Here is a 12,940-nt window from a genome sequence, read left to right on the forward strand (position 1 = left end):
CAGGTAAATGAAATGAATAATCAAGCCATTATCAGCGCTAAGATCATTATATTATTAGCTTTATTGATCTCTCCATAACTCTACTCTCTTTCTTCAGCCTTTAAAACCTAACTAGATAATTTCTAAGTTACTTATGGCATGAATTTCAACTATATAAAGTCCTAATTTTCAAGTGTCTCTGGGTAGCAAACAAATAAATACAGGAGAAAATATGGATTAAAGAAAATTGTGGATTTCCTTCCAAACTGATGAAACATTTCCAATTCATACGAAGATCTAACGGACATAAGCCACACTGATGTAGTTGAATTTTACTCCAAAGAATAATCTGGAAAGGCTCCTGTGGAAAGTGTTAAAACAAAAGGTATAGAGATTCAATTCTTCTAGCTGATTGGGTAAATAACCAAGTGGCACCTGCCTCCAATAAGTAGAGCTTTTAGCTAATTACAGCAGCAGTAGAAGCTGTAATTGGCCGTTATCACATTGTTGATTTGATTTGCAACTAGCAGAATTAATTGATGTTTGAATCCCAAAGCACCCCCTAAGTACTAACCCTAAACTATCAAGTGTGACTCCTAGGGAAGTCTCACTTACAGCTGTGGAAGGCGCCTCGATTGAAAGTGTGGGGTATAAACGAGAATTGAAATGGGATGGCTTCCTCCCTCCAGTGGAAAAGCAAAGCAGTTATGGCAACACAGTGACTCCACATGAGCGTGGCTGTAGCTCTGTGGCACAGGTTGACAAGCAAACATGTGCCCAATTCTTAAATAAATCAAGAGGAACTTCCCTTTTAAGATTAATGATTTTCCCAAGTTGTGATTTTCTGTCAGTGTGACGAAGATCAAAACTTAATTGTTGGATTATATCTGCCATACTTGAAGTGTTTTGATTATTTTTTTAATTTTCTTTAAAAAAAAATAAGAGCTTTAATATTTGAAAAATTCTGCAAAAAGATTCATTCTCATTTGTTTTTTAAAGAACTCCTTATGTCTGACAAACTCCAAGTACTGTAGACAGCTGGTTATTTTAAGTCCTATGTTTCAGTGTAATGATTTGCCTTTGAAAAAGACTCAAGATCAACAATCACGCCCATCTCGTCATTGCTTTTCCATAACACATTTGACTGCTGGCAAATCAGTTGAAAGATTTACCTACATGAAGTAAATGAAAATATACTTCCTGAGGAAAACTAGGAACACAGAAATGAAATAATTACTTTACTCTTTAGCAGTTGCGGCTAGTAAAGTTTTCTCCAGGGGGGGCTATCGATTAAAATAGAGGTATACCTCTATTTCTGGAGGATCTGGTTGGGTGTCCTCTGCGGGACATGTTGGCCCCGTCCCCGGGGGGCTTTTACTGGGGGTCGTCAGGGTGGATTACGGGTTAGGGGTTTGTGACCGAAGCATGAACTAGATGGGTTAGTGTGGCGGTGACACCACTCCCCTCCCCTCTATCTGGATTTTATGTTCACCTATTTGGTAATCCCGGGACCAGATTATTGGATGTGAGTGTTATGTGTGAATGTGCGTCTGCAATTTATTTATTCACATCACAGAGACGTGTTGCGAGTGGGGGCACTACTTTGTATATATATATATATATATATATATATATATATATATATATATAACTTTTTTTTTCACTTGTCAGGTTCAGGTCTGAACTGTTCCCTCTCTCAAGCACATTTCCAGTCTGCGCTAATTGCGTAGCACTGGGGTGCTTGGTGCTTGGGGGTGGAATTGGAATAGGATGGGTTCTTCCCAGTGTAGGTTCCTGCGATACAACTATTAACCCATATGCTAAACGCAATGTTTTTCTAAGAAAATATACAGCTTCAAAACAATGGCCAGTTTTGCAATTTTCTGCAGGCTATAGGTGGTTGTTGCCGAGCCTCTCAGACTTTAGATGATAATTAAGGGTTGTAGCTGTAACAGAGGAAGTTTTTTCTCTCTGAACAGTCTCTGGCCTCCAAAGTGCCGGTATTATTCTTTAATAAGGCCCCACAGTGCTGCCTTCGGCTGGGACACTGTGGCAGGTCAGTGTACAGCATATCTGCTCCATTAATCCACAGCCATTCATCACCCAGGAAATGCAGGGCAGTCCACACCTACAGGAACAAATAAAATGGACCTCAGAGATTTGAGAAAAAACACATTTCTTGATTCTTTGTAATGTAAGCATAACTTTCTAAAGCAATATTAACATATCACAGAATTTTCTTTTAGCATTCAATATCTTTTATCTTTAAATGATATAACATTGGGCAAATTACATGGATTGAAATGCAATTCTAAGAAAAGAAAAATCTACTTCCACGTATGGAAAAAAAAATGTTTTTGCTTCTGTCATGTAAATATAAAGAAATAAAAGGTGATTTAGATATGTTTTACCCTTTATTGCAAAAAGTTTTTATACTCTTCATCTATGAAATTTGCATTTTAATTTCCTACTCCCAACTTATTCGTTCCTGTGTACTCTACACAATAATCTATGCAAAAGTTACTACTTATAAAGACATTAACATTTCCATAGTGGATGAACCTATTAGTGGTGAAAAAAGAAATACTACGGTATCGCAACTGTGAAGGCCACTATTTAGAAATTAAAAAAACATGGAACAGTGCTCCTTTTCAGGAGTAACTGGTCTATTAAAATTATTAAGAGCACATAAACAACTCTTACAGGAATTCCCAGAAGAACCCAGAACAACCTTTAAATTACTATAGTCATCATAAGCCAGTGAACACCAGATATCTGTTTCAAATATCAAAACTTATTTCATGCCCTAAAACATCTAATTGTGATAAAAATTAAAACTGTGTGAATAACATTTACATGGCAACAAAATGGCTTTAAAATGTATAATTTCTGTCTTTAGCTGTTTGAAATTATTCATATTTGCCACCTTGCTGGACAAGATAATCTACTTCAAAAAATGCATAAGATCAACATTTCCTCCATTCCACCCACCTCATCAGTGTCAGCCTCTGTGATTTCCTCTGTCATATAGGTGTGTTCATTTCCAGGTTGCACGCTCAACAGATTGAAGTGAGGATTGCTGTCAGAAGATGATCCAAGGCTGCGGCAGTGTTCAAAGGCCTCCTCCCAGCTCCTTTTTTCCTTTACCAGGACTATATTTTCTGTTATGCAGAGGAATGGAAGCACAGTCTTGCAATCGTTGGCAGCCAGCTTATTCCTCAAAGAAGACATGGTTACACAGTTGGTGGGATTACTCAGAATATCGAAATTCTGCATATTGTTCCATGATCCACCTGCAGAAAGCAAAGAAAAAGTGGTCCATCTTACAACTAGGCTTAAAAATAAAAAGTTTAACTAACTTTTAAATTAAAACTAACAGCATTATCTGTTAAATTTCTGGCCGATCAGCATTTTTGCAAACCTCTGCAAGTGGCCAGGTGCAAATCAAAGGTGCAGCGTGTTTAGGATGTTACAAAAATGTTTATTTTCTCCAGCCTGCCTTACCTGGCAGGCGGGGGTTGGTGTTGAATAAATTAGTTACTGTTCTGCTGCCTGTGTCCCTCCTCAAAATCTAATGGCCAAAGTAGCCTGGTCTGTCCCTCTCTCTGACATGCGTGCTGCCGCTGCACCGGCAGTCTTAAAAAAAAAAAAAAAAAAGAGAGAGAGAAAGAGGGAGAGAGAGAGAGATGCAGGCTAGCGGGCCAATCCCAGGCCTGCGCTTCAGTAATGATCCCGATTCTCCCTATGGTCTGTCCGGGTATATGGGTCACATTTGCTTGCAAAGTTAATGTATCTTTAGAAAACAGCCAAAAAAAGAACAACTGCTATCACTGTGCCCAGTTGGTGCAAAAAGACCCATTTTTCCTTTAAACGCAGAGCAGAAATTGTCTGGGATGTAAGGAACTTTGCCTAACATCCCAGTACCTGATTTTAGAAAGTGGACATGCTGTTCACTGGGCAAATGTGCCCCATTCAAGGTAAGGGGGAGCGGGTAATCCCTGCTCTACGTACTGTAGACTTGTCTTGGCTGCTATTTTTTTCCAGGACAGAGGAGCACCGCTGCTCAAGGAAAAGAATTTGTGACTCTAACAAGTAATAGTATTACAGCAATGTGGAAAGCTAGGAAAAAAAAGTTTAACTTTGCATAATATAAGACCTTTAACCTGAAATCTAATAGACTAATACGATTAATCTGGTTCACTATCAATCATTTTTAAACAGCAACTAGAAGCATTTTTCTTACCATTTACTAGAAGCTTGATCCAGATGGGAAAGTCCTGCTCATTAAATTTATTCATTTGCTCCTCTGTAAAACGTGCCAAACCATTATAGTTAGAATTCCTGCAGTAATTCTCTGCCTGATCCCTACTCATCATCTTGTGTATGATAGGGAAGGCTGCGAGGTTTTTACGCTGACATGCGACAAACCGATTTTCTTGACAAAATTTTCTCTCAACCCTTAAAGGAAACATAAATCAAAGATTAAAAAAAGTTAATGTTGTAAACCATCATGTGAACATTTACAAAAGCATTGTAGTTACCTGTGATAGAAAAATCATATTAGGATGGCTCTATAAAAACTAAACACATTTTACAAGCTCTAAATCCTCTTTACCTAAAATTTTATATCATTCTATCAAATGTATGTATGATATGCAAAAATACTAAGGGAATATGGTGCAATAAATTTTATGCTGATCCTGTCTGAAGGATGCAACACATATTGATTCATCAGCTACTGTTTTTTTTTTTTTTTTTTTTTACATATTTTTGTTTATTCTTATAATTTGTTTCAAGACAGAAATGTGTTAAATTCCTCTTCTAGCTGTGGACTCAACTATTAATTCAATAGCTAACACAGTTATCACACAAGTAAATAAAGTTTATTGTAAACCTACTAAAACTAACACCACAACACATTCTCAAGCTATATATAGACAATCTGGATTTTTGAACATTTTCTTCTTTACCAAATTACTGTCAAAGAAAGCATATTAATAATAGATGAAGGCAATTACAATAATGGGAAAGACTTCTAACTCCTATTTGTTGGTTGGATAACTGAGCTTTACAACACTGCTTAATATCTAAAGCTAAGTGCAAATATCAATTTATATTTAACTTGGGAATTATTTATATCACATGGGTCATTGGTCAGACATCATGTGACAGACAAATGCAATGTAGTTAAAAGTTTAAGGTGAAAATAAAATAAAATAAAACAGTTTTATTAAATAAAAGCGAGTGTAAAATCATACAATATACACACCCAAAAAAGATTTGCAGGTTGTAACTGTTGTTAATGTCTCGTAGCGACGTTATTTAGGGTTTGAATCCTGGCCTGGGGTCTTATTTACTTAAGCATAGTGTGAAATCCATGCTTAAAGTGTACATAAGCTAAACACCCGAAAGAAATGCCATTTATAAAACTATCTGTTTACACAAAACCATGCAAATGTCCTTTATAAAGCACAGCGGCTTTGGTTCAAGCCTCCAACTCGTGTTTTGGCCTTTTCCTGTCCAACATTCAACCATAAAAGGTCCATGAATTTCACTGGGTATTTAAATAAGAAAGAAAGATGATTAAGAATATTTAATGGTTAACAAAGGTAACCGCAGCCATGTCAGTGGAAAAAAAAAAATTTAAGCCAAATGATTATGTTTGTGTGAGTAAGATAAATATATTTGGTAGCCACAGTATACTGTTATAGTTATTTTAAATTACGCCTTCTCTCTCTGGAATGTGCACATCATTATGGATGTTGATCTTAAGTTTCAGCTATACATTAGGTGTGCAGATACAACATTTTCATTTTGTGATACAATACTGATACAGTAGTAGCCCTTGGCTGGTCCCCAACAATTCCTTTTTAAACATCAATCTAAGACTAAAATATTCTTTCTGTCATGATTTGTAGCATTAAGATCTGAAGAGAAGCACCATCTCCTGGACAGATCCTGTAATCCATTGAAAGGGTGGAGTCAGAGTCAAGTAAATATAAACGCCCAGGAGAAGGATGGGGTCACTCCGGCGGCGGGTGCGGGGAAGTGGGCTGCCATTTGGCTGGCGTTTGACTGGGAAGAGCAATTTTGAAAGGCTGCTTCTGTATTACAGCTTTGATAATTGACCAATATTCGTATTGAAACGATACCGCATTAGCATTATTCATACATGCTTTTACAAAATATTTTCTAGTGCAAAATGTCAGAAATGGCTTTATCAAGTGATGGTCACCAAAAATACTTATGAAAACACTTGACCCATTTAAAATTGAGCAATGGTTGCAGTAACAGAAACAGGGTGTTTCTTTTGCCATGTCAATATTGGAGATTTAAGTTACAGGCCGCTATAATCCAATATTCGATTTCTGGCTAATACTGGACTGATATGCAACATAAATATTGGATTAGGACACCCCTAGTTTCAGCCTATCACTTCTGTGTTTTGGCCAGATGTACCTATACCCCAATGGAAGAAGCAGGAATTTACCATCCTAGGGGTGGCACTGATTCCCCAGGATGGAAAGGGCTTTGCTAAGAATTCTGAGCTGGTAAAAAGCAGGGAGGTTAATACCAGCAATTTTATTTGTACTATGGCTTGCAGTCTATTTTTGTTCCTGCAGGAAATAAAGCTGAACAAATTAACAAAATGAAATAAAAGTATGGATTTAATGAAACAAGAATAAAACACTCCCATAAAACTGCTGTCAATATTAAAGCAATAAGACCCAAGAAGCTGTGGATAATATATATTACAAGCCCTCCACTGCTGAAAAATTCCTGTAAATTACAGGAAATTGGATTATCTCTGTTATAAAACCTTACATATTGCCCATGAAACAAAGAACAATAAACACCCAAACACACACACACAAATGAAAAATGTTTTCGAATAAAACAAACTCTGCCACCAAGGCGATCTGGACTCATTAATGTTTTCTACTTGCACTGGTCATTCAGCAATGATCAGGAATTGGCCAATTTTCAAGTCATCAGTCACAATTGGCAACCGGCTGGTTATTATGAAGATGACTTATTTCAAGTGCTGGTGATTGCGTTTTTTGATTAGTTTTTTTCTTTCAGCGGAAACGCATCTCTCTCCTACGTTTGGTCCATGTTTGTGAGAGAGCACTAGAACTGGGACAAGGCGGCCTACCGCCACCACTATTTCCAAAGGTGTCAACAAGAGAAGTTAAAGTGATTGACATGTTCATGGTGACAAAAAAGGGTGCCAGAAATTTAAACAAAACAAAGACACATACAGTAAAAGGTTTCATAAATAGAGATAAAGTTTTTAATTTTCAAAACTGAAGAATATTCTCACATTACCTTTTCGTGTAGTGGTTTTCGTAGTGAATTGCAGCACATTCTCTTTCGTCATCATTTTCGAAAATGAACTCAACAGTTTCTCCATCAGTCCAGACCCACTCCCTACTTGTTGTGTTTCTGTGCAGATCGATCCAGGCAACATAGCTTCTCAAGTCTATATTCTTTGCATCTTCCTTGCTGTAGATCGTGGCCAAGTCCTTGTGATGCCTATAAACACAAAGTGTCAGATGTGGTTTTTGTATTATCTTTGGACAAATATCTGAAATTTATTAGTTTAGGGGTTTTCCCAATTTTTTGTATTTCTTTTTGAATAAACTATTCTAACGAATTAATATTTGTTAACCCAGTAAAAATGGAATAGAAAGTTACTGCAAATTAAAATCAGAAGACAGAAGGAATATTCCTTGCATGAAACTAAATATAGTGCAATGAATTTCAGAAAAGAAAAAAAAAATGGCTGCATTTCAGTTCAAGAAATAACAATTTGTTATCTTTGCAGTTGGTAACCAAAATTTTGTTGACATAAGAAAAGCTTGGAGATCAACCAAAAAAAAGGATGAACTAATCAGCATTAGAGATTTTTTCCTTGACAATATAGATATTTTTTTTAACTAAATTAAAGCTATGACCTATATGATTAGAAACTCAACCAAAAAACATCTGGTTCAAGATTTTGAGAAGACTGAAGGGATTTTTAAAAATCTAATTGAATGATGGCTGATTTTTGTTCCATCAATAATAATTATTACAGAATAAAGCCATTAATACAAAAATTACCTTCTGCAGTAACGTTGTGCATTTTCCCAGGTGTGACCATCTTTTCTAAGTACATATTTTTTGTCCAGCACTGATCCAAGTCCTGTTGTGCTGGGGAAGAAGAGGAAAATCAACAGTCCAAAGAGGCCTCTCTTCATCTTCAAACCCCCTTTAGCTTTTTCTCCTTTTCAGAATTTTTTTTTTTTTTTTTTAAACATCAATTTAAAAGCACACTGGCAGATTTTTTTGATATTTTTCAGGCTCAACAAACTATAACTGTCTCCTGTTTTTTTATGGCTGCGTTTATTAGGTAGCATACTCTGTCTTATGCTGTAAATGTGGCACAGATTCCACCACAAAACCGCCTTTAATGTCATTTGCATAGCCAACACCAACGATAGGCAAATCTTCACATCCTTTTGTTGAAAGCCTCTCCCGGAAATATTTGCCTGAAGGAAAATAAAGCCATGATTTACCTACTGTTTTACCAACCAAAAAACAGGCCGGGTGTTCCAGGCAGGGAAACTGAGTCATCCTTTTGAACTACTTTTATCCCATCGACTAAATCTCATATAAGGTTGAATCTTTTTCTTTCTATTTGGCTCTTGGCCATGCATGAACAGCAGACCTATGAACCATGAAATCTCAACCTTAACCTTTCCATCTGCCTCACAGTCAGTGTGAGGTCATGTTGAATATATTAGTCTGGGAGTTCTGTGTACAGCTACTATGTGGGAAGCTTGACCAAATGAACTTGTGTTTCTTCAACTGTATCACTGTAGTGAATGAGAAAATGGAAAAACAGTCACTCATCAGGTCGTTCAATAAAATGAAATTATTTTATAAATTACTTTGGCAGAGGCAGACAGCCTTTTACTAATGCCACTGCAATTCTTGTAAAATTAAACACCAACATTTTTTCCGCTTTTTAAATAACTTTAAAGCTTTCCACATCCCCAAATCAGTGTGCTTTCTTTAACATCATTCTTTAAATCAACCTGCGTTGTAAAACAAGGACTTATCCCGGAAAAACAGTTTTCTTTTTCCTCCAAAAGGCTCAGACTTTTCAAATTCGGTTGGAATGGCTTCCCTGTGCCTGATCTTGACGTCACTCATCATGAATCCATTCCCTCATCTTTCTGGATCAAATCCACAGAGACTGATATCTTGCATGAGACGCTGTCTTTATGGCACAGCTGGCAGCACTTAATGGGTTTGGAGTCCTAGAGCCAGGAACTGAGCTGAACCATCAAGACAAACTCAGATGTATTTGTTTTAACCTGTTTGGTAAACTTTTATGGACCTCAGTTTAAATTGAAGTTTAAAGAGGTTATAAAAAGCAAGGTGTCCTTGTGAAGACAGAAAAAAACATTGAGCAGATAATTACATATTAAACTAGCCTGATTACAAAGAAAGAAGTAAGAAAAGTCAACAAAAGTTGAATGAGGTTCAGTTAAGGTGAAATCATTCATCTGCATACACTAAAAACCTTTCAGCTGAAGTCACTGCACATGACACCAAAGGGGATTTTGAGTTATAACATCTGGTCTTCATCTGCCTGCCTGCCTGCCTGCCTGCCTGCCTGCCTGCCTGCCTGCCTGCCTGCCTGTCTGCCTGTCTGTCTGTCTGTCTGTCTGTCTGTCTGTCTGTCTGTCTGTCTGTCTGTCTGTCTGTCTGTCTGTCTATTTATCTTAACAAAATTTCCATGATAACAAAAGAAAAGTACACCTTTAATGCCTCCATAGGATTGGAGCTGCAAATCAAAAGCATAAAATGTTTGTAACTGCGTATGCACCATGATTGCTTTAAATGAGGACTATATTTGTTTGCTGGTCATTTGTCCCTGTGAGACATACACGCGTGTATTAATACACTAAAAGCCATTTTTACAACTTTTGCTCTGTTATTTTATAGATTTGTTTTTTTTTTTTGCAGTGGAAAACACTTAAAGGAATAGTACACCCAAAACATGATTAGCCTTCATTTTCTACTCACCCCCATGCTGAACAACACTCTGGAGTACTTTTTTGATATCTCAAATGCATCTGGAGATCTGGGAGGCTTCTTGCTGTCTGCTGACATTCAAATAATGGAGGTCTATGGTGCCCGAGGCAGAAAGGTCCATAAAAGTCCACAAAAAACGTGTCAATATTCCTCCATACTGCTCGTCCAATGTATTCCAAGTGTCCTGAGTGGGTAGCATCCAGAATTTACTCGAAACGAAGTCATGTTTACCTGTGCAAAGAAAGAAACAACAAAAGAAAAATGTCTGAGGACTTCAGTGTTGAGGAAGAGCATGAGTTCTTTGTCGAGCTGAATGCGCTGGTTTGGTCTGCCGGCTTCCGTAGCGTCGTGAACGCGCATGTGCGCGCTTTCAGGAAATCCTATACACTACTGTTTATGCTCTAAAAACATTCTAAATGACTTCGTTTCGAGTAAATTCTGGATGCTACCCACTCAGGACACTTGGAATACATTGGACGAGCAGTATGGTGGAATATTGAAACGTTTTTGTGGACTTTTATGGACCTTTCTGTCTCGGGCACCATAGACCTCCATTATTTGAATGTCAGCAGACAGCAAGAAGCCTCCCAGATCTCCAGATGCATTTGAGATATCAAAAAAGTACTCCAGAGTGTTGTTCAGCATGGGGGTGAGTAGAAAATGAAGGCTAATCATGTTTTGGGTGTACTATTCCTTTAAGACATTTAAATGACATTAAATATTTTTATATGACAAACATAAAAAAAAAACAATGTAACTAACAACAACAAAAAAAGTGTATTCAATGTTTGTCTGTTGCAGGGGATTATGTAAGCTGTTAATTCTCAGGGTCTACCTGGTATTTCCATGTCTCTATTCACTCTAAAGTTTGGATGGATGTTGAACCTCTGACTGATGTTTCTGGCTAGATTGTTGAACTTGGTGATCCGTCCACCACAGTCTACTTCACTGTTTCAACACAAGCTCTGTGTTGAGAGCTGTGGGAGTGCTGCCATGGCAACCATTTTGTGAAGTGTTTTAGGCTCCTTCGAGATTTTGGGGAGGGAATGCAAAAAGCAGCTTGTGTATGTATGTGCCTTAGTGTGGAAATCAGTGTTGGCTGGAAGTGCCTGGGTGACCTCATGCACATCTGTGTGTGCTCCACTAATCAGCGGAGAGTTTTTACTGGGAAAAAGTTCCTCTTATATCACATGCTGGAACAGACTATTAAGCTTTTAAAGCTTTTAAGCTGAAAATGGTAAAAAAAAAAATAAATAAATAAAAAAAGGAAATAAAAAAAAGAGAATTATAAAACAAGAGTCTTAAATGTCATCAATTGTTTGACTGGGATCAGCTTGCTGACTCCAGCAGCTGCTCCTGTTCCTAGTTGCCATATCTTATTCATAATCTGCAGAACAGTAACTAGATCCAACAAACTCATTTGACTGCCACTGTTGTTTCTCGGCTGCCGCTCATATGTGAGTTTGTTCATGAGTTCTGCTGAATTACTCAGAGATACTTGTTGCTATTATTATACTTGTGAAGAATCAAATATTACTTTAAGTGAGTGAAGCATAATTTCTATCACACTTTTAAAACCCAACCCAAAGTAAAACAGAAAATGAAACTATAAAAAAAAAATCAACAGAGTGATACAAACAATGCAAACAGGAAGTATCAAAGCATAGTTTAAAAAGCTTTCAAAAAGTCTTTTGAAACTGTCAATACAATTTGTTTTGAGTCTGGATTGGGGTTTTTATTTGAAGTGTAATTTACAAATCATCAGTGTAAGAGCTTAGCAGGTCTGCTTTTATAAAAACTCAAACGTTTTACTGATCAGCTATCATCTTGGTGCCATGAAACAGAGGTTGAGTGGCGACTAAATATCTGTAATAACTAAAAATAGCTAGACTATTAACACATTTGGTTAACAAATGTTAGCATGCTATAATTTTAGTATATTATTTTAAACTAATAATTAAAATATAAAATTTAAATGTAGATACCAGAATGCATAGTAAAGGTTGTCCAATGATACAGAATTTAAAATACATAGATTTCAATTTGATCAGTCTTAGCTTTTAACTTAATCATGGTGTTTATTCCTTCTGGAAGTCTGTGCAAGATTTGTATCATTTAAAAGCTCTGAGGCAAAATACCATGAAATTCTTTATATCTCAAAAGTAGGATCCACAAAAAGCCCAAAACTTTTATTGGAAAATTCTCTCAATTCCTTATTTTCATCATTCCTTTTTTCCAGGTTTTTCTTTTTTCCAGAGTCAGTAACTCAATAGCACATCTATTGTGCAAAGAAACATAGCCCTTCCATTGGTTTCCTTCTGAATGTTTTTATTTCTACATATTTATTTGAGAGTAGAAACAGTTTTATGACATCCATTAAAGGCGATGAGTTCATATACTTACTAGACATTTCATCACTGTGTGTAAAAACTTATGCAGAACATATCAAGCAAGCATGTTAAAGAATGTTTACATCTCCTAGGGGGCATACAAAAATATAACATGTTAAGAATATCATCCAGCCTTACTTTGATAATCAAATGTGTGTGTGAAGAAATACATAAAAAGTATATTTTTGCACAGATTAAGCAAAATAGTTCAAAAGCCCCTCTTATGGGTAATAGAGGTATTTATACTTCTTGAATGTTTAGAACTTGCAGAGGTATAATAATTTTTAATCCGCCAAAAAGTTTATTCCTAAAGGAAAGCAAGATCATTTCTGACTTACAATGAAAAAAGTTCATAAATATGCATGCTTGTGTTTATTTTTATTGTATTTCTAAACATATTTTTTTTCTCCTGCATCATCACTGGAAACTCTTTATTTTTTAGATCTGTTAAACCTTTCCTATCGCTGCTATTTTCCCACTGG

At 36.5% G+C, this 12,940-nt stretch overlaps 1 protein-coding gene across 3 annotated transcripts; it reads right to left on the minus strand.

Annotated features, from left to right (window-relative positions):
* Positions 1 to 1,651: 1,651 nt before the first annotated feature.
* Positions 1,652 to 3,540, minus strand: LOC107083868 (rheacalcin-1-like). 3 transcript variants are annotated; one of them, XM_015373372.1, is made up of 3 exons: positions 3,401 to 3,540; positions 2,971 to 3,272; positions 1,652 to 2,107 (listed from the first exon to the last, which is right to left on the minus strand). In XM_015373372.1, exons 2-3 carry the CDS (start codon positions 3,253 to 3,255, stop codon positions 1,913 to 1,915), a joined length of 480 nt encoding a protein of 159 aa, XP_015228858.1. In that variant the 5' UTR covers positions 3,256 to 3,272; positions 3,401 to 3,540; the 3' UTR covers positions 1,652 to 1,912. The 3 variants fall into 3 exon arrangements, with proteins under 3 accessions (XP_015228858.1, XP_015228860.1, XP_015228859.1); XM_015373374.1 differs by having other exon boundaries at positions 3,484 to 3,539; XM_015373373.1 differs by having other exon boundaries at positions 3,357 to 3,536.
* Positions 3,541 to 12,940: the final 9,400 nt, after the last annotated feature.

Source organism: Cyprinodon variegatus, unplaced genomic scaffold, assembly GCF_000732505.1.
Source record: "Cyprinodon variegatus isolate N-32 unplaced genomic scaffold, C_variegatus-1.0 Scaffold86, whole genome shotgun sequence".
In the NCBI taxonomy this organism is placed as follows: Eukaryota; Metazoa; Chordata; class Actinopteri; order Cyprinodontiformes; family Cyprinodontidae; genus Cyprinodon; species Cyprinodon variegatus.

Bases quoted from the DNA above. Each gene is read 5' to 3' on its own strand.
- LOC107083868 (XM_015373372.1), bottom strand. From the start codon at position 3,255: ATGCAGAATTTCGATATTCTGAGTAATCCCACCAACTGTGTAACCATG. The intron at 2,108-2,970 runs GTGGGTGGAATG...TTGTTCCTGTAG, and splicing joins CAGAGGCTGACACTGATGAG to GTGTGGACTGCCCTGCATTT.